General features: G+C 40.5%; 2 protein-coding genes across 5 annotated transcripts in view; one reads left to right on the top strand and one right to left on the bottom strand.

The window, feature by feature from the left end:
• Nucleotides 1-3496, bottom strand: part of LOC126190882 (nucleosome-remodeling factor subunit NURF301) — a 289288-nt gene extending 285792 nt beyond the window's left edge. Inside the window, exon 1 of the mRNA XM_049931491.1 lies at nucleotides 2455-3496. Coding sequence (XP_049787448.1) covers nucleotides 2455-3466 — 1012 coding nt within the window. The 5' untranslated portion in view covers nucleotides 3467-3496. The remainder of the gene's footprint in view (nucleotides 1-2454) is intronic.
• A 1811-nt stretch (nucleotides 3497-5307) lies between these two features.
• Nucleotides 5308-21990, top strand: part of LOC126190857 (probable aminoacyl tRNA synthase complex-interacting multifunctional protein 2) — a 34148-nt gene continuing 17465 nt past the window's right edge. Inside the window, exons 1-3 of one of the 4 annotated variants that reach the window (XM_049931478.1) lie at nucleotides 5308-5456; nucleotides 6293-6457; nucleotides 19771-19993. In XM_049931478.1, coding sequence (XP_049787435.1) covers nucleotides 5439-5456; nucleotides 6293-6457; nucleotides 19771-19993 — 406 coding nt within the window. In that variant the 5' untranslated portion in view covers nucleotides 5308-5438. Of the gene's footprint in view, nucleotides 5743-6093; nucleotides 6211-6292; nucleotides 6458-19770; nucleotides 19994-21990 lie in introns of those variants that run through there. The other 3 variants (XM_049931461.1, XM_049931454.1, XM_049931470.1) reach the window with 3 other exon arrangements.

The following is a 21990-nucleotide window of genomic DNA, read 5'->3' as shown; positions in this document are numbered from 1 at the left end:
AGTAAAATGTGGCAGACAGTAATCTGGACGCCACAAGCACTGCAGATTGGGGGTCCTCCCGCCGGAGTAAAAAACCATGCGTTAAGGGACTGTGTCTGATTCGGAGGCGAGTGAGGAGAACCTCATCCCGCCTGCACGACTGGTAGGGCGTACACCATGGCTGTGTGGTGGCCTTGACCAAACGCAGCTTATTTTCACCGACTGCCAGTCACTCCTCTTCCCATTGACGCATAACGCGAAAACGCAAAAGGGAGGTAACAGCATGGAGGGGGACAGCACATTCAACGTGAGGGAGGGAACATGCATCTTTGGCAGCCACATCCGCCAGTTCGTTTCCCCTAACACCCACGTGTCCCGGCACCCAGCAGAAAGAAACCTCCTTCCCCTGCCATTGCAGGTGGAGTAGGGCATTGTGGATGTTCTGGACAACCGTATCCGCTGGGTACAAGTGTTGCATGGTCTGAAGGGCACTCAGGGAGTCAGAACAGATGAGAAACTTAAGACTGGGAACACATCTCATCCGCTCCAATGCCCGCAAGATCGCAAACAATTCGGCACCAAAGATGGTAAACGCCGCAGGAAACCATAACTTGACGACTTGATAAGGGAACACAACAGCACAACCAACAGAGTCCCCCTGTTTAGAGCCATCCGTAAATACTGGTACATGGTCGGGATGCTGGTTTAAAATATCATAAAATAAGGAGGTAAAAACAAATTAGATTAGGAAATGACACACTTTAAGTAGTAAAGGAGTTTTGCTATTTGGGGAGCAAAATAACTGATGATGGTCGAAGTAGAGAGGATATAAAATGTAGACTGGCAATGGTAAGGAAAGTGTTTCTGAAGAAGAGAAATTTGTTAACATCGAGTATAGATTTAAGCGTCAGGAAGTCGTTTCTGAAAGTATTTGTATGGAGTGTAGCCATGTATGGAAGTGAGACATGGATGATAAATAGTTTGGACAAGAAGAGACTAGAAGCTTTTGAAATGTGGTGCTACAGAAGAATCCTGAAGGTTAATGGGTAGATCACATAACTAATGAGGAGGTATTGAATAGAATTGGGGAGAAGAGTAGTTTGTGGCACAACTTGACAAGAAGAAGGGACCGGTTGGTAGGACATGTTCTGAGGCATCAAGGGATCACCAATTTAGTATTGGAGGGCAGCGTGGAGGGTAAAAATCGTAGAGGGAGACCAAGAGATGAATACACTAAGCAGATTCAGAAGGATGTAGGTTTCAGTAGGTACTGGGAGATGAAGAAGCTTGCACAGGATAGAGTAGCATGGAGAGCTGCATCAAACCAGTCTCAGGACTGAAGACCACAACAACAACGACATCTTTTATCTATGTGATCCTCAGCTGCCTTCTCTGTTTCATCTCTCAAAGCTGCTGATCTGAGCACAAGTCCTGTTCTTCCTGCCACAGCACTTCACAAATTTCCATTCACACTGTACCTAATGCCAAACTATCCGTTTCCCCTTTTGCAATTGACTCTAACCTGTCTACTCTATGGAGGGGGCTAACATCCAACACTCCAATCCACAGAACGTCAGTTTTGTTTTTCCTGATAAAAATGTTCTCCTGGGTAGTTAAATACACAATTAATAACTCCCTGTTCCTAGATGAAAGCAATATAGCACGCATTAGTGCCGTAACGATACATAAGTAATCGCACATGAGAAGGTGTTTAAGATATTCAATTTACATTGAACAACATGGCTGTGAGTATTTTTCTCTAAAAATTCTTTTTCAAATGATGACAGCTACAAAGACAATAACAAGAATAGCAAACACAACAATGAAAAACCTTTAGCACATTCTCAAAAAAGATGCAAAACGCAGGTAATGTATAAATTTTCAGTTATGAGTAACGAAAATAACATAAACTATTTTACACTATTTCAAGCATTCGTTACAAATGTATATGTATGTATTGTAGGTCTATTTCTACGAAAAGTGTAAGGAACACTGAAGGGCATCTAGGCTTAAAAAAAAAAAAGAAAAAGAAAAAAAGAAAAGACATAAAGAGAAAGAAAACAAATCAATAAATTCATAGTTATCACTACAAACTTCCCTCTGTTTCCATTTTCCATAATAGGCACATTCTGATATAGTAAGAGTTCAGTCAGTACACAAATAATGCTCTTTCCACATTTACATTAAAGCAACTAGAAAAAATTGTAATTTGTCAGAATCTTTTCATGAAAAATTTGAATGCTGTAATATATAAGACGTGGTTTGTAATTTTTACTAATCTATCAGAAGTCAGCAGTTTTATTTCCCTCTCCCTCTGCCCATTCAAAGTTATAATTTATAGGGCTAATCCTGAACATTACAAATGGCATAAAATATATTTTCCAAGACAAGACCATCATGTCTTTTAATTAAGGTACGGTAACAGCTTAAGAACAATCGAACACAGAAAGTAAACAAGAAGTAAGAGCTTGTTACCTTCATTTAACAAATCTTCTCTGACTGGGTTAGTGATCAGGAACTGGTCTGTCATAAACTGCAGCACTTTCAATCTGTTTTCCACAGATGTGAAAGGATATTCAGAGTTGTTCAATATGTTCAGCACATTTGAATCAAAATCTTTGTCACTTTCAACATATGAACGTAAAACTTCTGGCCACGTCATTGGGTCCACAAAAAATAACACTACATTTACACTGTCCTTGTGGTCAAGAGGACCAAAATGCGTCTGCTGAGAATCTTCTTCTCTAAGCAATGCTTTTAAAAGCATTATATGAATTTCAGCAAGTAAAGTACTCTGATCCTCACACATTAATGCGGCACAAAAGTCCTCAAACCTAAAGGGAGACAAACGTACTAATGCTCTAAAATGACGAAGAACTTCGTATATACACAACGTTTTCATCACCAGTTCTTTCGGAACTAATAAATCTTCAGATGATTTCGGCAAATGAAGGGGAGGAATTTCCCGATTCTGAAGCCACAGAGGTTCTGGGCTTGGAAGTCTATGTAAATACTTTTTCGGAGTTCCACTGACAGTACTATAACTAGAGAGAGAAAAATCACTGTCACTGGACGCATCACCACCGAAACTTTCATCCATTTCACTGTCACTCCTAAGTATGTCATCATCAAATTCACTTTTTCCACTCGACTCGTCACCGAAGTCTGAACCATAGTGGTATTCGGAGTCTTTCTCCTCTACAGCGTCTGGATTGTATCCTCGTCTATGATATCCTCCGATTCCTCTTCTACTCTTACACCTTCCTCTACTCCTTGAACTTCTTCTGCTGCTTTCACTTCCTACCGGCGACGATGCTCTCGAAGCTGTTGGTGTACTAGTTTGTGAATTGGGTGTTTCGGACCCTTTACTTTCGCGGTTCAAAAGGTATTTTGGTTTCTTTAATAAATGATATTGAAACTTTTTTGGTCTTTCCATAACCACGGATTTGGGGGGCCTCCCCCGCCGTTTGGTGCCTCTTGTTGACATCTTGGGGCATCCACCGTCAATCACCAAAGACTATTTAACACGTGGTTTATGAAAACACTGTATTGTATACAAATACGAATGACACAACTTCATAGAAACGGAGACCATGTTTGCACTCTGATCTTTGCGCCATTTTTCCACCACCGTCACGTGACCACACATATAAACCGCCTATATCTACCACATTTGGCATTTAATGCACTAGTTACACTGATTTTTGAAGATTTGTGGACTTTTAAAACCCATATGTCCAAGAGAATTGGCACAATTATGCCAATCTGAACCGATTAACCAAGAACTACGGAGTAATACGAAAACTCAATACAGTTTGAAACGTCTCTTGTGATTGGTCGAAAGTTGTGCCGCCATATTAACATAGTACTGAGTAACCAGCTCTAGGTCGTAAACTATGCCTTCTATCGCCTACTTCGAGGATTAAAAACTAAACATTTCCGAAACTGTGCAAACAACAACACGAGGGAATAGCTTAACAATAACACAGCAAAATAATTGAAACAACTCGTGACGTCTCAAAACTACATCAGTATCCAATCCAGAGCGCCCTAATGTAAATATTTTCTAAGGCATCGCCATAGATGGCACAATACAGCACAGATGACAAGTCTGTAACCGAGTTGTAGATATTCGACCAATCAAAGCAAAAGCCTAATTCTTATTTCATGTAGTTTCTTGTTTACAAGCATAATGTCATCGTCACTAGACTAACAGGGTGTTACTTAAGGAAGAAATGCCATTCGCAAATCAAAATATGAAACAAAATCGCAAAACTCTTCATTGCAAGGAAACGAGAACAGCAAAATACAGCTTGCTAACGAGGCCTTTTTTCCTCTCATTCGTTTGCTTATTTCAGTAACTGTCCGAAATAGTGTGAAAACGTGTTTACGTATAAATTTTATCTCTCAATAATGGAACAAGACATGTAAGTCCAGAATCGACAAAGGCAATTGCACTGAGTTTCGATAAAATTGAGAGGAACAACTTTATTCCAATTTCAAAAAGCGCAATTATAGATGTGATAGCCATCAGCTGTAGTCACTGTAACTGCCGACGTAATTCCGCTATGGTCAGTAGATGACCGGATTCTTTTGAATTATCATAATTAGCCTATAGACACCTGACAGGCGAACGTCTGACGAATAAGTCCATCAAAATAATATTTTCATAAATGAAGGAGATTATCATGAAAATTTATAAGGCGTATTTTATTCGATAAATTTGTCTAGAAACAATGGACGTATCGCCCTGTGGCGATAAAAAAAAAACTTACTGTATGATAATTCCTAATAGTACTGTAAAGTACAGTAATTTATTCGTCCAAGGATCATCTTTACTATATGCAGGATTTCTCAGCTTAATACAGAAAAATAATAAGTAATTTCTACGGATTCGTTTAACAAAGGTACTCCCCTCAGAAAATATTTCCATCAGGGCGCTCTGGATTAGGTATTAATGTAGACCCGTTATTTGGAACTGTCAAGTAATAAAGTGCAAAAATGAAAAAAAAAAGTTTTGGTTTTCTGTCCCTTACGTGACTACAGGCAGAATGAATCCGCTACTGTAGTAACAAGTGTTCTAGAGTGGCCATCCATCGTTAACATAACGGTATGGAAATCACCCATCATCATACGAAGCAATAGGAGGGTATAGCTTCAATGCAGATTGTGAACTTAACTAACGATGCATGAACTTGAGACATGCCTGATGTATGTAGATACTATATGTTTACAATCTATAGTGTAAAACGAACCATGCCCACGTGAGACACCCTCAACAGAGAGTTGTGATTACATTCCTGCCAATCACATGTTCAGAATGTAACAAACAACTCTTAGTAAGCGAGAGACGGTGAACTAAACAATAGGTTCGTGTGTTAATTGTTGGGATTCACGGTGACTGAAAATGTAATTCAGTAGGATCTTTGCAGTAGGCTTCTAGGCTGTAGGCAAGGACAATGTTTGAGTCATCTGATGTGAGTGCGACTTACGGCTTATATTTATAAAACAGCAAGTTAACAGCTTTGAGTGTGTTTTGTCTCAAAGAGCGGAAATAAGCTCGATAAAACCGCATAAATGAATGGGCCACACACGATGTACAGAATGAAACCTGTATTATGTTTTACTGATGAAATCGAACTTCCGCAATGCATGTATAAAATGAAAAATATTCAAGAAACGTTCCACGCAAATCGTGAAGATGCCTCGCCAACCTGTCCAAAACCGACAAGCATTTCGGAACAGGTTAAAAAGTTACTAAAGGTTTATTTAATTTCTGTTAACTACTACATTTCAAATGCACACATACGTTTCATTGCACGGATGCTAACACATAATTGAAATAAGTATTTGTAGCTACATTATATACCTATCATTAGGATATTCAGCCACCAGTTATGTATACGCTGCTATTGCTTAGCCTGACCGTATTACGCTTAGTGTGACGCTTGCGCTTGGTAATACTTACCATTAATGTTACGCGAATCGTCATGTGCAGCGAAGTTAGCGACGACTAATCAAGATCAAATATGTCTGCCCAATTTTGTATTAAGGTCATTTGTGTTGTTTTTGTGGTGCATCTATACGTCTCAAAGCATATGACACAAATATATTTAAAAATTTTTGATATCAGATGAACGACAAATATGGATGCTCCCCAGAATATTTTATGGTTTTGGGCGGCACTGGCGTGTAAAAAAAAAAGAAAAGAACGGCACACAATTTCTAAAAGTATTCTTCATTTTTATTTGTATAAGGAATTAATTGTGTTTCTTATTTAATGTGACAGAGTTTAAGTATTAATTTTTTGCAGTGTCCATTACCTGAGGTTGCTGCTCTGGAAAACCGGCAGGAAGCAATCCTCAAACAACTGAATCAACTTAAAGAGCAGATGACAGCATTGAGAAAAGAACTCAGACAATCTGTTCCAAAACCAATCAATGAAACTCAGCATCATACTTTTGAAGCTGGCTTGCAGGTATATTTCATTTGCTATTCCAGTTACTGTTGACAAAACGGAAATTATTTGTTAAAATCTGATATAATATGTGTGTTAATTTGTGTAATATCTACATACATATACTATGCATATTGATGGACACATTATGTGTGGCACACTCATTTACTGTGGTATTTACATGCACATTCTACCTTATAGAAAAACTTAGATTGAGTGCAGCAGAGCAGACTTCATAACTTACATTACAAAGGAATGGCTTCAGCTATAGATTATTGAATGACTTGGTTTTAGGCTGTATAGGAATTTATTATTCCTCTGTCAGATAATGCAGATACATGGTCAGCAAAGAGGGAGTGTACAAAACATGGAATATAATCCTGCATCTTTCAGAATAATAAATTTTATCTTGAATGGCTCTTTGATTTCTCTGCAGCAGCACTGCACCATTAATTATGTGAGCTCTTAGTACTTACAGTTTACAGGCTACTTGTAGGAAATATGTTAAACTTAATAAAAAAAAAGCTAGAGACAATTTTGACAAATTTATACAATATATCCATTGTGGATGATGATCTGCAACAGTCATTTAAATTGGTGGTGTATGGAGCTGTGTTTGCAAATAGCCGCTTTTTGAATTTGATAGTATTTGTTGTACCATTTATTTATTTAGTAGAGTAAGCTCTGACCATCATGTTACATGTGTTTCCCTGTTTTGCCATTGTGCTTAAAAATATGTGAGACACCAGAAACATTTTTGTGTTTGACAGACTAATAAATCGGCATTAATCAGATCAACCGAAGTGTTCCAGCCATCAGCTTTGACTTTGACATAACTCCTGTCGTGTTACGTAATCTCGTAGATGCGTGGTGTATGTGAAAACAATTGCTTTTGAAGCAAGTGTGTTATTAGCATGTAGTGGTCTGATTAGTGTTGAATGTTGATGTTTATAAGTTGGATTTGAGTTTCGTTAGTGAGTGAATGGACTGATGCAGTGTTGGTTGTCAGGTGTTGTATATTACTTGTCTGCTTCTTGTTGAAATTATGTATTTGGAGTGTTGTCAGAGAGTTATTGTAGTGTCTGTGGTTATTGGCTACAGATTTGTTTTAGGCATTGAATTGTTAATGATTGGAGATTTAACTTTTGCTTTGCATTTGTTATTAATAACGGATATGATACGGAAAGTCACTATTAAGTTGTTGCATGCCACAGTGAGTGGCAATATAGCTGAACCATAAAGTTCATCCAAGTTGTATAGTCTACTGCTTGTGTACATCAAGTGCTGTGTTTGGCAGAATTTACGAAGTTATCCAAAGTTTCTGCCTTTTGGTTAAGGGATAAATAAGAGATATGTCCACAAAGTAAGTTCTGTTTGGTTGTATGAAACAAACTTGTACACATACAGAAAAAATATTTATTGTACAAAAATCTACAACTGTTAAATTACTTTTTTATATATCTTTCGAAATTTTGTAAGCACTTGTCATAGCGTGGCCCAAGTTTTTGTGTGCCTTCTTCATAGAAGTTTGCCACCTATGTATTCAACCATGTGGTAACATGTTCTTTCAGTTTGTCATCATCATTGAAGTGATGACCACCAAGGTCAGATTTTTGGTGTAAGAAGAGATGAAAGTCGCTAGGAGCGAGGTCCGGGCTGTACTGAGGATGATCAAACGTGTCCCAGTGAAGTTCTCTTACGAGTTGTTTGCTCACATTCGCCGTGTGAGGTCGGGCATTATCGTGGAAAAATACACCACCTTTTGAGAGTAATCCTTGGCGCTTGTTCTGTATTGCACGGCACAATTTCTTAATGGTCTGGCAGTAACCATGTCCATTGATTGTTTGGCCTCTTGGTAAGAAATCAGTCAGCAAAATGCCTTTTCTGTCCAAAGAAAATGGTGCACATGACTTTTCAAGGTGTCAAGATTTGTTTAGGCTTAACCTTCATTGGGGATGAAGTGTGCCTCCATTCCATTGATTGCCATTTTGTTTCAGGGATGCCATACGATATCCAGGTTTCATCCCTCGTGACTATCCGAGATAGAAAACCATCGCCTTCTTCATTGTAGTGTGTCAAAAACTGAAGTGCTCTGCCCATCCGTTGTTTTTTGTGTTGTTCAGTAAGAATTTTGGGTACCCAACATGAGCAATGTTTTCGAAATTTCAGTTTTTCAGTAATAATTACATGAATTAGTGATTGTGATATTTGCGGAACTTCCATAGCAAGGGCACTAAGTGTAAACTTAAAGTTGTGCTTAATCTTCTCTTCAGTTGTGTGAACCAGTTCATCTGTAACCACAAACGCACGTCCACTTTGTTCTTCACCGTGCACTTGATCACATCCTTCATTGAACAGTCTGACCCATCTTCTAACCATTGAATCACTCATAGCATTTTGTCCGTAAACCTCACAGATTTGCCAATGAATTTCCTTTGGTTTAACTTTCTTTGCATTTAGAAAACAAATCACAGATCTGACTTCACACGTGGCAGCATTTTCAATTATGGCTGACATTATAAAGAAGCACTCCAAAGTACACGTCGGCAGCAGCTATCTGAAAATGGCGTACATGTCTTCTCATTGAGTCGGAGTAACTGCTGCGCATGCTCGGAACTGCAATCGTAGTGCTGCCGTGGATAGAAATAGAAACGGAACTTACTTTGTGGACGACCCACATACCATTTGGCTTGATGAAGCTTCTCAATGCCACCAGAAAAGTGTCTGATTGGACAGTCATTCACAATGTGACTCATTGTTTGGGTGTCACCGCTGTCTCACACACTGTCACTTTAAAAGCCCCACTTGTGTATGTTGTATTTGCACCTACCCTCTTCGGTCCAATATCTGTTTAACTGCACCCACATCTCCCATGGTTGGTGGAAGCCTGGAACTGGAACTGTTGGATTGTCTACAAGTTCATGGTTTCGGGTTCTTGTAGCTTGCCACTCACGTTTTCACTCTGTGTCCTGGTTGAATCCCGTGTATAGCATTTGGACTCCCCTTTCATATGCTGGTCTTCTAGATTTGAGGCGTTTCCTGGGCAGTGACAGCAAATTGTCATGAAGAGGGATCGAGTTGTTTTCAGAAACTTGCTGACAGAGGTAGTAAAGAGCAGCCTTTCGACGGAGGTCTGGTGGACAGATGTTTGAAAGCACTGGTAGCCAGCAAGTAGGTGTAGACCAGACTGTACTACTAATTACTTTTATAACTGAGTTCAGATGGACATCTACTTTCGCTACGTGGGTGCTTCGGAGCCAAACTGGTGCACAGTATTCTGCTGCAGTGTCTACCAGTGCAAGGGATGCTCCTCAGAGGACTGATGAGGTTGCTCCCCATGTACTGCCTGCCAGCTTTCTCACAAGGTTCGATCGTGTTTGTATCTTCTTGGCCAAGTTGGAAAAGTGTTTTTTGTTTGTTAAAGTTCTGTCCAGAGTGACTCCCAGGTATTTCAGGCTTTAGTTGTATCTGACTGTGCCAAGAGGGCCGAACTGTGGACTGATCTTTGCTGATGAAAGGCGATTAGAGAGGTGGAACAGGCTTACCTCAGTTTTAGAAACATTTGGTCTCAGTCGCCATGTCTCAGAATACTCATAAAGTTCAAGGCTGTTCGTTAGGTGTTCTTCACATTCAGAAAGGTCTTCACTCTGATATGAAATTGCCAGGTCATCTGCATATTAAAATTTTCGGCAGGTCAACTGTGTAGAGGTTGAAAAACACTGGAGCAAGAACAGAGCCCTGAGGTAATCCATGATTGAGTACATGCCATCTGCTTTTCTCTTCTCCTTAATGTACTTTAAACCGTCTATTACTTAACATGTTACTTAAGAGGTTGTCTAGAGTTTTGCACGGTATTCCTCTCAAAAATTTCAATAATAGGCCCTCACGCCACACCGTGACATAAGCTGCTGACAGGTCAATGAACACTACTCCAGTTTTAAGTTTCTTTTGGTATCCAGATTCTATGTGAGTAGTCAAGGAGAGCACTTGTTCACAGCAGCTTCTGTAAGGTCTGAATCCAGCTTGTTCAGGTGGTATCATAGCATTAATTTGATCTTGGATTTGGTTTAGAATCATTCTTTCCAATAGCTTGTAAGCACAGCTAAGTAGAGATTTTGGGCGGAAGTGTTCTGCAGCTGTCCCCTCTTTACCTGGCTTTTTGATAGCGATAATTTTTGCTCTTTTAAATTTTTTGGGTAATGTTGCTTGTACGAAGAATTTTGTTAAAAAGGCAAACTAGCCAATTTCGTGTTACCAGCCCACTGTGCACCAAAAATTCTGGGTAAAGCCCCTTTGCACCTGCAGCTTTCCTACATTTTGTATCCTTAAGGGCTGCCTCCAGTTCAGTGATTGTAAATGGAGAAGAGAATTCCGGGTTATGTTGCAGAGATTTCTTGACTTCCGTAAGCTCTCTCTTTACTTGCCGAAAATTTGCTTTATCCAGTAGTGTTTGGTTAGTGACATGTACAAAATATTTGTGCTGTGTGTGTGTGTGTGTGTGTGTGTGTGTGTGTGTGTGTGTGTGTGTGTGTTCAAATATGAAACAAAAGGGCCCGACTCAGGAGTCGGGATCCAAATACGTCAAGAAAGAAAGCTGGGCAAGGAATTGGAAGAGAACTAATTTTTGGCAGCGGGAAATGGTTCAGGCATGACGCAGAGTGCTCTGATTGGAGGAAACCAGCTACAGTGCATGAAATAGTTTAATCAGACTGTAGACGTACACCAGTAATAGGCTCAACATCTTGTGAATTTGATTGGCATTGTGCTTCCGTGGTTTAATAGTTGCTCCTATAATTTAAAAAAAATCATGATTAAAAATATAAATACCTTTTTGGGGCTACGCAGCTACCTACTTTCATGAAGTTGTCCACCTCACAATTGAAGAAGGCTGTACAACAGGCTAGGGTTGGCACACAGTCATTGACAACTGAGCAGAGCACAACATCCCTCAGTGGTAAACGTTGGTGCAAGCTCCCCACCAGAGAGGGGGAGGGAAAAAAACATAGAAAAACCCCACCACAAATATATTGCTCAACTTACAGTGAAACACCAGTGGGTTGAGGATGTGTGTTGAGGAACTGAGTTTGTTAGCTCAGGGCAGACCAATGTGTATATGTCTCCAGTAAACACATTATAAGCAATCTAATGTGCCTGAATTACATGGCTCATCCTCCACAAAAAGGATGGCCTTAGTGAAGGGAGAGCTGAAAGAGGAGTTGCAGTTTTCATAAACAGCACATACTACTCCTCACCTCTCCCACTCACCACCCACCTACAAGCAGCAACAGTATCGGTGGATGTGTGTTAATAGGTTGACAGCATGTTCGCTGTACGTGTCCTCATGTGAAGTTCTAGACAAAGAGGCTCTAAGTGAATTCATACTCAGCTTCCCCAGTCCTTTCTCCTCGTTGGTGATTTTAATACACATTGTGCTTTGGAGCTCTGTGATCACATATCCCAGGGGTGGAATACTTGAGTGCTTTCTAATATGACCACATGCTTGTCTGTGAAATGTGGGACAGAGCAAGCACTTCAGCAATACAACAGTGTTGTTCACCGCTCTCGATCTCTGTACTCCCCCCCCCCCCCCCCCCCCCCAAAAACACACACACACACACACACACACACACACACACACACACACACACACACACACACACACACACACACACTCTCTCTCTCTGCTTGATGGGAAGTGGTTGACAATTCACACCCTAGTTGTCATTTCCCGGTCTGGATTCACATGCCGGACAGAGCACTTCCTGAAAGAAAGCCACCACAGTGGGTGCTGAGTAGGGCAGACTGGCTGTTTAAAGCCAACTTGCTGTGTTGGACCACCGTGACAGCATCCAGAAATGGGTGAATTGTATTACCGAAACAGTCCACCACACTGTTGAAGCTCCATTCCACCAGACAAAAGGGTAGCCTTGCCATCAGTGGAGCAACAAATGCTACTCTGCAATTAGAACCAGATGGGTAGGTTTGTATGCAGCCAAGTGCAGACTTTCAGGTAGTGAGGGTGAAATATTGCTCAGTTATTAAAGAGAGAAAGAAGAGATTGTGGCAACAGTTCCTGAACACCATAAACTGTTCAAATGCAAATACAGTTGTATGTGAGACCATCAGTAGGATTTCTGGGCTAGGTGGGAGGTAGCCACTACTTGCTGTAATGAGGAAAAGATATCTCCAGACCAACTTGTGAGGCATTGCCCAGACATGGACAGAACATTTCGCCAAGGTTATTGCCACTGCAAGACTGGATCCAGGTTTCCGACGCTACAGACTAGCCTCTGAGAGTGGCAATTGGGACTTCGTTTCTGTCAATGAAGAACTACCATTTTTCTGTGTGGTAGCTGAGATCTGCTTTACCTGCTGCTCTTGACTTGTCACATGGTCACAGTAAGGCCCATTATAGTATGTGATGGCATCTCATACAGTGTTGGAATCCTCCTCGCCCTTCTTAATCATTAGGGTGTCGGAACTCTTTCCCAACTCGTAGAAGTAAGCAATTTTGTAATTCTTCTTTTAAAACATGGGTAGAACCATATGTGCCCGAATAGTTATTGCAGTGTTGTCCTAACTAGCAGTGAGGAGAAAACTTTTGGGCAGATAGTCAACCACTACCTTGTATGGCTCTTAGAATCCAGACAGCTCCTTAGTCACTTTTAGTGTGGGTTCAGGAGGTATCACTCTACATTCACTAACCTGGTCCTCCTGGATGCAACTGTACAACAGGCTTTCCTACACAGTCTTCACTTAATAGATATGTTTCTTGACATCAAGAAGGCCTACTTGGAGGCACAATATCCTTGCACAACTCCATGAATGGAGCTTTTGAGGACATCTTCACACCATCTTTATGCAGTTCTTTCATTTTGCCACACTGTGTTAAATATCGAGTTAGTGATGTCCTCTCAGGCCGCTATGAACAACAGAACAGTGTCCGTCGAGGAGCATTTTAACTGTGACTGTCTTTACTGTAGCAATTAATAGCAAACAATCAATAGTTAACTCCTGTCCAGAATTCTTTATTTATAGGCAACTCCTTAATTTTTTTGTTTTACATCCTGCCGTACAACAACAGCTGGTCAGTTCAGGGTGTACACGACCCGGGACAACTAGGAGATCAGGGAAAATCCCGGGAAGTTTTTAGAATTCCCAGAATTTTTCATTGTTTTAGTTTTCAGTTAAATTTTTGTAATTTTGACTGGTAAAAATAGATACTCTGACAAAGGATATTACTGTATCCTGCTGCTGCAGAATAATACTTCCACAATACAACATAAACGAGAGAAAAAGGTGAAAATAACTTAAATTGCAAAGGAAATGAGCCATATACAGCAACGACACACAGTGCTCATGCAAGCCTCTACCAACAACAAAATGTGTCAAAGGCTTTAGGAACACTATGCAATGCTTCATAACAACAAATTGCCTCCAGTGAACGTGAAGTCACAACTGTGTACATTAGATTCGTTTTAGCAGCTACGAGCAGGCTCATGTGTATGCGCAGTTGACTCGCATTAGAGTAGTAGATTCTCCCACTTCTGGCTACAGGAATGTGGCTGTTGGCTGTGCAAGCAGTCGCAGCAAGCTGCTAGATGCTACCAGGAAAAGGGGGCGCCAAATTCATATTCTTGAGGGAAAAAAACTTGTTTCACAAAGCGCGTAGCATCCAGCACACATTTGTCTATGGATTATTCATATGATTTAGAAATGCTTCCCTGTTTCTTTTTGAACATTTTTGAACACATTTTAAGTTGATTTCTGAATGTATCATAAGTTCATTTTTCAATGCGTGCATAGTGTACGTTATGTCTCTGTCAGGAGAATCCTCGTCCCCTCTAGAAATAAACTTCCCGCAGACAAAAGGGGACGGGGCTTTACGAGCTGAGCAGAGTAAAGCCAAACGGATGAATGCCAATCACTGTCTGATTATGTGGTGGATTGGGTTTGCGAATGATCAGTGTTGCTATAATTACTAGCAAAATCCATAGAGTCAGACTACCAGAATAGAAATAAACGACTGACAGGAATAACAGGTGAGAAAGATCACGTACTATCTTCTCAGTGTATCCAAGAAAATTAAATTTTGACAGAAAATTTTTGGCCAGCTCGCTACAGTAGTATAGACCAGTTGTACAGTCCCCAGCTAGCAGCCGCTAGTTCTATTCTGGAAGTAACGCGGAAAACGTGTTGTACAAACACGTAATAACGCCTAACTGGAAAATAATCGCGGGATAACTAAACCTGTGATTCTGGCAGGGTTAGTGAGGGTAATCGGCGAACAGATTTTGACAATGGCAGGAGTAGCTACAGAATTGGTGATGACAAGATTGTTTATTAGAACGAGGAAGGAGAAGAAACGGGGACATCACACAAATTATGAAAAAATAAGACGATTCCAAATTTATATAAAAATTTTGTAATACTACTTTTCAATCTCGTGCTTGAGAAACTGGTGCGTATGAATGAAATGTGAAACTATTTCCTAACATAAAGCCTTGATATTGGTACTAAGTGAATTATATTCTGTTGTGTTATAAAAATGGTGATTCGTGCCAAAACAGTCTCGTTTATTTGGTGTGTGTTACAAAATTGCTGCAATGTTAGAAAGGCTTATTTTGTTTCATCTAGTAGACAGTGACAAAATAGACGTACCCAGATTGAGAAACCACACCGGTCTTGGCTATTATTTGTGTTAACAACTTTTTCAGTATTAGATAACGACATTTTGATTTTTCATATAGCAAAATGTTTGACGAACTTTGATGAGGTAATAGATTCTTTCGCAGACAGGAAAGCACGCCATGTAAAGCTGTTGCAAGATTAGAGAGAGAAAAATGCTAGGAGCTAAAGATTGAAGAAATGTGTACTTTCTTACTTGTCTCTGTCTTTATTGGTTTTATGTATCCTATATTTAATTTTATGTCACACAGAACAGCAAGTTATTAGCTAATAGACAGTAAAGAGTGCAAATTTTCTTCTCCCAATTACAAATTATCTCATCTGCTATTAATTGCAAGATTTTTTTTTTTTTTTTAAGAGGGGCAGGCTGTCAAACCGGCCAACTGGGAGCAGGAGAGGCACAACAGGACATTTCAATTTCCACTGTCATGAATATAGTTTCATGACATCCATTATGAAATATACATGTTTCAATTCCACAGAGCAAAATACAGTGACGTTCCATAGAAGAATGTTTTATGAAGTAGCATGGCACTGCACTTTGGCATACTTAAGACCAAATAACATGTCTTAAATTTCCTCGAACACATATGCTTTATGTTTCAGACTTTTCAGAAAGATGTGTGCTACAAGATGAGCATATTTTTGAAAATTCGATTTTTTTATTATTGACCTGGTTTGCAAATATTGTAGACCCGGGGCTGATGCGCAGAGCAGTCTTAGAGCTATAGTGGGTAGTCTCCACGTCACCTGTGTTTACATTTAGTGATTTTGCTGTTTCCCCTTGTTTTACTCTCATGTATCAAGTGAATTAAAATACATTCACATAATTACGGAAGGCTAAAATATGTCATTAGTTTCAGATTTAATTTTATTTCCACCTTTCTGAAAGTCAAGCGTTAATCACTTTGCAGAACAATGAAGTTATTTTTGACTATTTGCTAAAGAAATTTGACTTTTATTAAACTTTCCGCAGAGGCAGTTAATGTATTTGAAATGAAATCTTTAATTCCACAGTATTGGCTAGTTTCAACTGTTTGCTGCATTTCAAGTGCACATTTTCATCTTCTAGCATGTATGGCATTATGCCATAATGGCTCTAAGCACTATGGGACCTAACATCTGAGGTCATCAGTCCCCTAGATGTAGAACTACTTAAACCTAACTAACCTAAGAACATCGCACACATCCATGCCCGAGGCAGTATTCGAGCCTGCGACCGTAGCAGCAGCACAGTTCCAGACTGAAGCATCTAGAACCACTTGGCCACAGCACATGCCGTAATAAAGAACCAAACATGCTATAATACAGTACTGGTGCTCCAAGAAAATTTACATCCCGAAAACCACACTGAAAAGCTTAATATCAGGTCGAGGTCTACTTCATTGGGAATCTGGACATACGAATGTGCACTTTAAGTACGCACTTTAAATGCGCACATTTAGTATGGTTCATAAAATTCCGATGCTCTTGGAGTATCCTCTGATGTCTTGTTTCTTTTATGACATAATGTATGATCTTTCAATGTTCTTAACGTACGTACATCCGGGCTTCCTACGTCGTGATAGCTGCGCAAGCACGGTTTCGCCTGTTATCTGCGCTCTCTGGCAACTGTTGAAACGAACCTATTTCTAACAGGTCGCAGGAAAATATTGCGAATGGTGGTTTGAAATACGTTACTTTCAAAGTAAATATTCTTTTATGTAAGTTGAACTATGTGCGAGAATGTACCATGAATTTCTTGACTCTCATTTAAAAATCAACTCTTTGATGACAAGCCATTTAAAAGAATTTCGAACCCTGAAGTTCAGACATTTATGTCATTATTAAAAATTTTACTGGCACATTTGTGTGATGTATCTTAAAGTGTAAAACGAGCAAAATAGATCAACATTATATGCAAAAGCTTAGCTTCTCCTGCAGCTTATTAAATTTAGAGGCCAATATTATATGTGAAAGCTTTGCTTTTCTTGTAGCAGCACTATGTATATTAATTTAAACTCTCAACTTTCCCTGTTTGTGTGTTCGTGCTACTTAACAGTGATGTTGCTGTTGGCTGACTACATCACGTGTGCTATGCTCTGAGTATCCGCTGTCATCTGCTGGCGAGATCATGTGACATGAGCTATGGCTGGCTTACAAAAGCTCATTGCAGTCTCGGTTTCAATTATTCGGAAAGTAACATGCAGTGTTTGGTGGAATTCCAATGTATACTTTTGTAATACGAAAATACACAGCATACATGTTGCTGCACATCAAAGACATTTCCAAAATGTTTCTTTTTCCCTGAGTTTGTTTTCTGAAGTGCCTGGAGATTCTTTGCTCATGTATAAAACCATAACCATTCAAACGATTGATAAGGGAAAATACACTGTCACTTAATGCGGAAAAAGCGTATTTTCACCTGGAAGAAAGTGTATTTTTAACTGGGAAAAATCCGGGATTTTTTTTTTTTTTCCCTTGTTCGCATATACACCCTGCAGGAATGGGTGGAGAAAAAAGGTTTTAGCTTCTCAGCTGAAAAGTGTGTTCATTCTTTTTAACAGTTCACATTCTATTTTTAGCTTTCCTGTGATGAGGATAATAAGCACTGTTCTTAATTTTGGAGGCATGAAGAGGTTTCTGGGTCTCACATTTGATTTTAAACATATGTTGTGGCTGCTATATATATATTAAAATGGCTAATAAATGGCTTGATTACAAGTGCCAAGCAAATGAGTATTTGAAACCCTTATGTTTAAAAATGTACATATTGAAAGAATTAGGATGGCCACTGGGGCCTTTCCTACCAGCTTTACATCAAGTCTTGCACAGAGGCTAGTGAGCCTACACTTAACATGAGGTGGTGATTCTCCATCTGATGCAACAGGCCTGTAAGATGTTCACTCCACAGACATCTGCACACCATACTTTTGGTCGACCCCCAACAGAAAGACTTTTTAATAATAGAAAGAGAGAAATGGGGCCTTGTGCAATTCACATGAAGAGTGGTCTTTTAGATGAGTGTGGCTGATTTTCAAGTTTTACACCAAGGGAAGTCAGATCTCCATCTTGGCTTTGAAGAAGCCCAGAATTGTTTTAGACTTGACAAATTTCAAGAAAGATTGCACTACAGATATTACCTTTCAATCTGTGTTTTATAACATTTTAGATGGGGTTCACAGCTGTACATTAGTGTACACTGACAGTTTAAAACAAGAGAACTCCTTTGACTTTTCAGCAATATTACCTGCCCATGTTTTCAGGATTCGCCTTCACCATGAATATGCTGTATTTACCACAGAGCTCCACACAGTTCTGAAGGTAGTAAGAGAAGATGAGGTGTTTTCAGATCGGACAGTTTTTTATCTTCTCAAATTCCTTTAGGGCCCTACTGTCATTGCAGTATACGTACCCAGCAGAGAAAATAATGCTGTTAATGCAGGACAAACTGTTGTTTCCTCAGCATCAGGGAAGAAGGTATCATTTTGCTGGATACCAGAGCAGACCAGGCATCTTAAGGGGTCCTGCAAGGAACCTGACATGACACAATGTGCCATTCCTCATCCCCGCACCCCCCTCCATTTTGTCATTTTTCTGTTGAGGGAGAGAGCCATTCAACTGTGGGAGGAGGACTGGCTGGTAGTGAGCGACAGTAAGCCAACTATCCAGGCGTGGCACTCCCCACACCAGTTACTCTGGCGGAATGAAGTGACTGCTACCTGCCTCTGAATAGGACACTGTCCCTTATATACCATAGTAACTTCAAATACATCAAACCTATCTATCTCCCACAGGTCTTTGAAATGCAGATGGGAGACTGTAAATCCCTGCATATTGGAGGAGTTTCAGAAAGGCATTAATCTTCATGTGATCTGTGACTTGTGCATCACAAGATCTGTCAAGCTGACAATGGATGTCCACCATGTGCGAATTAATGTACTTACAAAGTCATCCATCAGCTTATCATCAAGATAAAGATAAAAGACTTCCACTAGAATCTTTGCTACTGTCCAGCACTAAAGCACATAGGTGATGTGACCACGTAGGGTTTCCCGGTGTAATAAGTCTTGAAAGTCTCTTCGGGTTTTGCTGCCAGATCCTAAAATCAACTTTACTCAATATTTCAGTGATCCAACTGGTCACCATCTTCAGGAGAATGCTGCTTCTGCTGATGAGTCCCACTGAGAACTGACGCCAGGCTGCAAACCTACATCCTGTATAGGCCACCATTTAGTACACGGTGCATGCGCCGCCCATCAAGGTTGCTGCCCTCCAAGGCAGCGCCGCCCTTGGTTGAACACTGGTGGCAATGATCTATCGCACTCAGGGCCACACCAAAGAACATTCAATTTTGATGCGAGATAATACAGGATTCCACGCCTTGCTAAGAGGAAACCCATTGTCTCTGTGTCTCTGTTGACTAAATTATCCACCAACCTAATTTCAATCGCCTCTTTATAGACACTGTTCCAAAAACTGGAAATGTTGGCAACTTACCACAGTTTCATCAAATTTCATACCATGTCCCTCATTTAAGCAGTGTTCTGCTACTGCCGACTGTAATCATAACATGAGTGCCTCTTGGCTTCTTGGTGTGGCATTAATAATTGTGTTAGTATAATATTTAAGAATTCTCTATATGCGATTTTCTCTTTGTGTTGCAGGACAGACTTCAAGATATTGTTGTAAATGCTAGTCCACAACATCCTCCTTACTCTCTTATTGCCCTCGCAAGACTATGGAATGCAAAAGTGAACCTGAGATTAAGCTGCCACATCCACTCAACTGTAGTTAATGCACCTAAAAATGAATGCTTCGGTAATATGGATAATCAAACGGGAACAGAAAATGTGCCAGAGTTAACTATCTTCATTGTATGGAAAAATGGTATGTGTAACCTTTATTTTTGTGCAGTGAAAAATTATGTCAAGATTTTATAGTGAGGTAATGAATAAAATGACACTTTATTATTGTTGCTACTACTACCACCACCACCACCACCACCACCACCACTAGCACCATTTCCTACGTGAGAGGTTACAAAACTCTCATGGAAATAGGAGTCACATGGAAAAACAGTCGTGCAGTTAATGGTCTAGTTTTCATTATTTATCGAGATAAAGATAAGTGAGCCTCTTCTGGAACATTGGATCTAGATGGCAACATACATTACATTTATGTGTATCAAATGCCATTATTTTACAGGATTACAATATTACGTACTTAAGGCTGGCTGCTGTGAAACTCAAAACATTCAGCCCAACGTGTGTCACTATGTACAACAACTCAAATTATTTTGGATTATCTTGAAGAATTCACATAGCTCACATTATTCCCTTGGTTTCATCTGCTACTTATGTGTTTTATCTGTGGTATTCTCTTCTTTCATTGCCCATAACAGTGGAAAAAATAATGATGTAAAACATTGAACACCAATTCCAACCAGTTGCCTATAATCTGGCCTCCACCATCAAAGATACCAACCACTTCCTTCGTCGGCTCTCAACCATCCCCTTACCTTACCTCCTCGATCCCTGCTCATCACTGTTGATGCCACTTCCCTAACACAAACATTCCTGATTCCCATGACCTTGCCACTATTGAACTTTACCTTCTCAATGCCCATCAGACTCCGGACCCACAACCTCATTGCTCATACACCTTATTAACTTTATCCTAACTCACAAGTATTTCTCCTTTGAAGGGGATGTTAACCAGCAAATCCACAGCACAGCCAGGGGCACCTGCATGCCACCCTATGGGACATCTAGAGGAGACCTACCTAGCCCCCAAAATGCCAAATCCCTTGTCTGGTTCAGGTTCATTGATGACATCTTTGTGAGCTGGACTCAGGCCAAGACACCCTCCTTCACAACCTCGGCATCTTCTCTCCCATCCACTTCACCTGATTCTCCTCAACCCATCCTGCCATCTTCCTGGATATTGACCTCTTCCTCTCCGAAGGCTCCATCCATACCACTGTCCACATGTCAGCCATCAGCATTATCTGCATTTTGATAGCTGGCATCCCTTCCACACCAAAAAATGCCATCCATACATCCTGGCCACCCTGGGATGGCATATCAGCAATGACAAGAATCCCTTGCCCACTACACTGAAGGTCTCACCCACACCTTCATGGACAGACGCGGTCCTGCAGACCTAGTCCGCAAACAAAGCTCCCATGTCATTTCCCCATACACCCGCTAATCCTCACAACACCCTGTTCAAGAGAGTGCCCCCTTGGTCATCCAATACTATCCTGGACTGTAATGACTGAACCATATCCTTCATCAGGGCTTTGATTACCTATTGTCATGCACTGAAATAAGGGACTTCCTTCCCAAGATCCTTCTCTTCCCTCATAAAGTAGTGTTCTGTTGCTCATTCAACCTACACAACATCCTAGTTAATTCCTATGGCACTACCGATCCCAGCCCCAACCCCTTGGTGCAGAGATCATATCCCTTGGAAGACCCAGGTGCAAGACCGGCCCAATCCACCCACCCTGCACTTCCAGTCAGGTCACAAGCTTATTGTATCCCATCAGAGGTGGGGCCACCTGTGAAAGCAGCTAAGTCATATACCAGCTCAGCTGCAATTATGGCGCAGCTTTTTATATTGGTATGACTACCAACCAGCTTTACACCAAGATGAACCGCCACCGCCCAACTGTGGTGAAGAGCAAAGTAGAACACCTGTGGCACAACAAGCAGCTGAACAGCACATCCTTGATTTCAATGGCTGTTTCGAAAAGCAAGCCAGCTTGTTCAATCAGCTTTTCTGAAGAGCACTGATGGGAGTTGGCCTTACAACACATTCTCTGTTCCTGAAATTATTCCAGCCTCAGCCTGTGGTAAGCTACTGTCCCCACACCCTCCACC

The sequence above is a fragment of the Schistocerca cancellata genome, chromosome 1, assembly GCF_023864275.1.
Source record: "Schistocerca cancellata isolate TAMUIC-IGC-003103 chromosome 1, iqSchCanc2.1, whole genome shotgun sequence".
Taxonomy (NCBI): Eukaryota; Metazoa; Arthropoda; class Insecta; order Orthoptera; family Acrididae; genus Schistocerca; species Schistocerca cancellata.
This window is presented reverse-complemented; position numbering and strand designations above follow the sequence as displayed.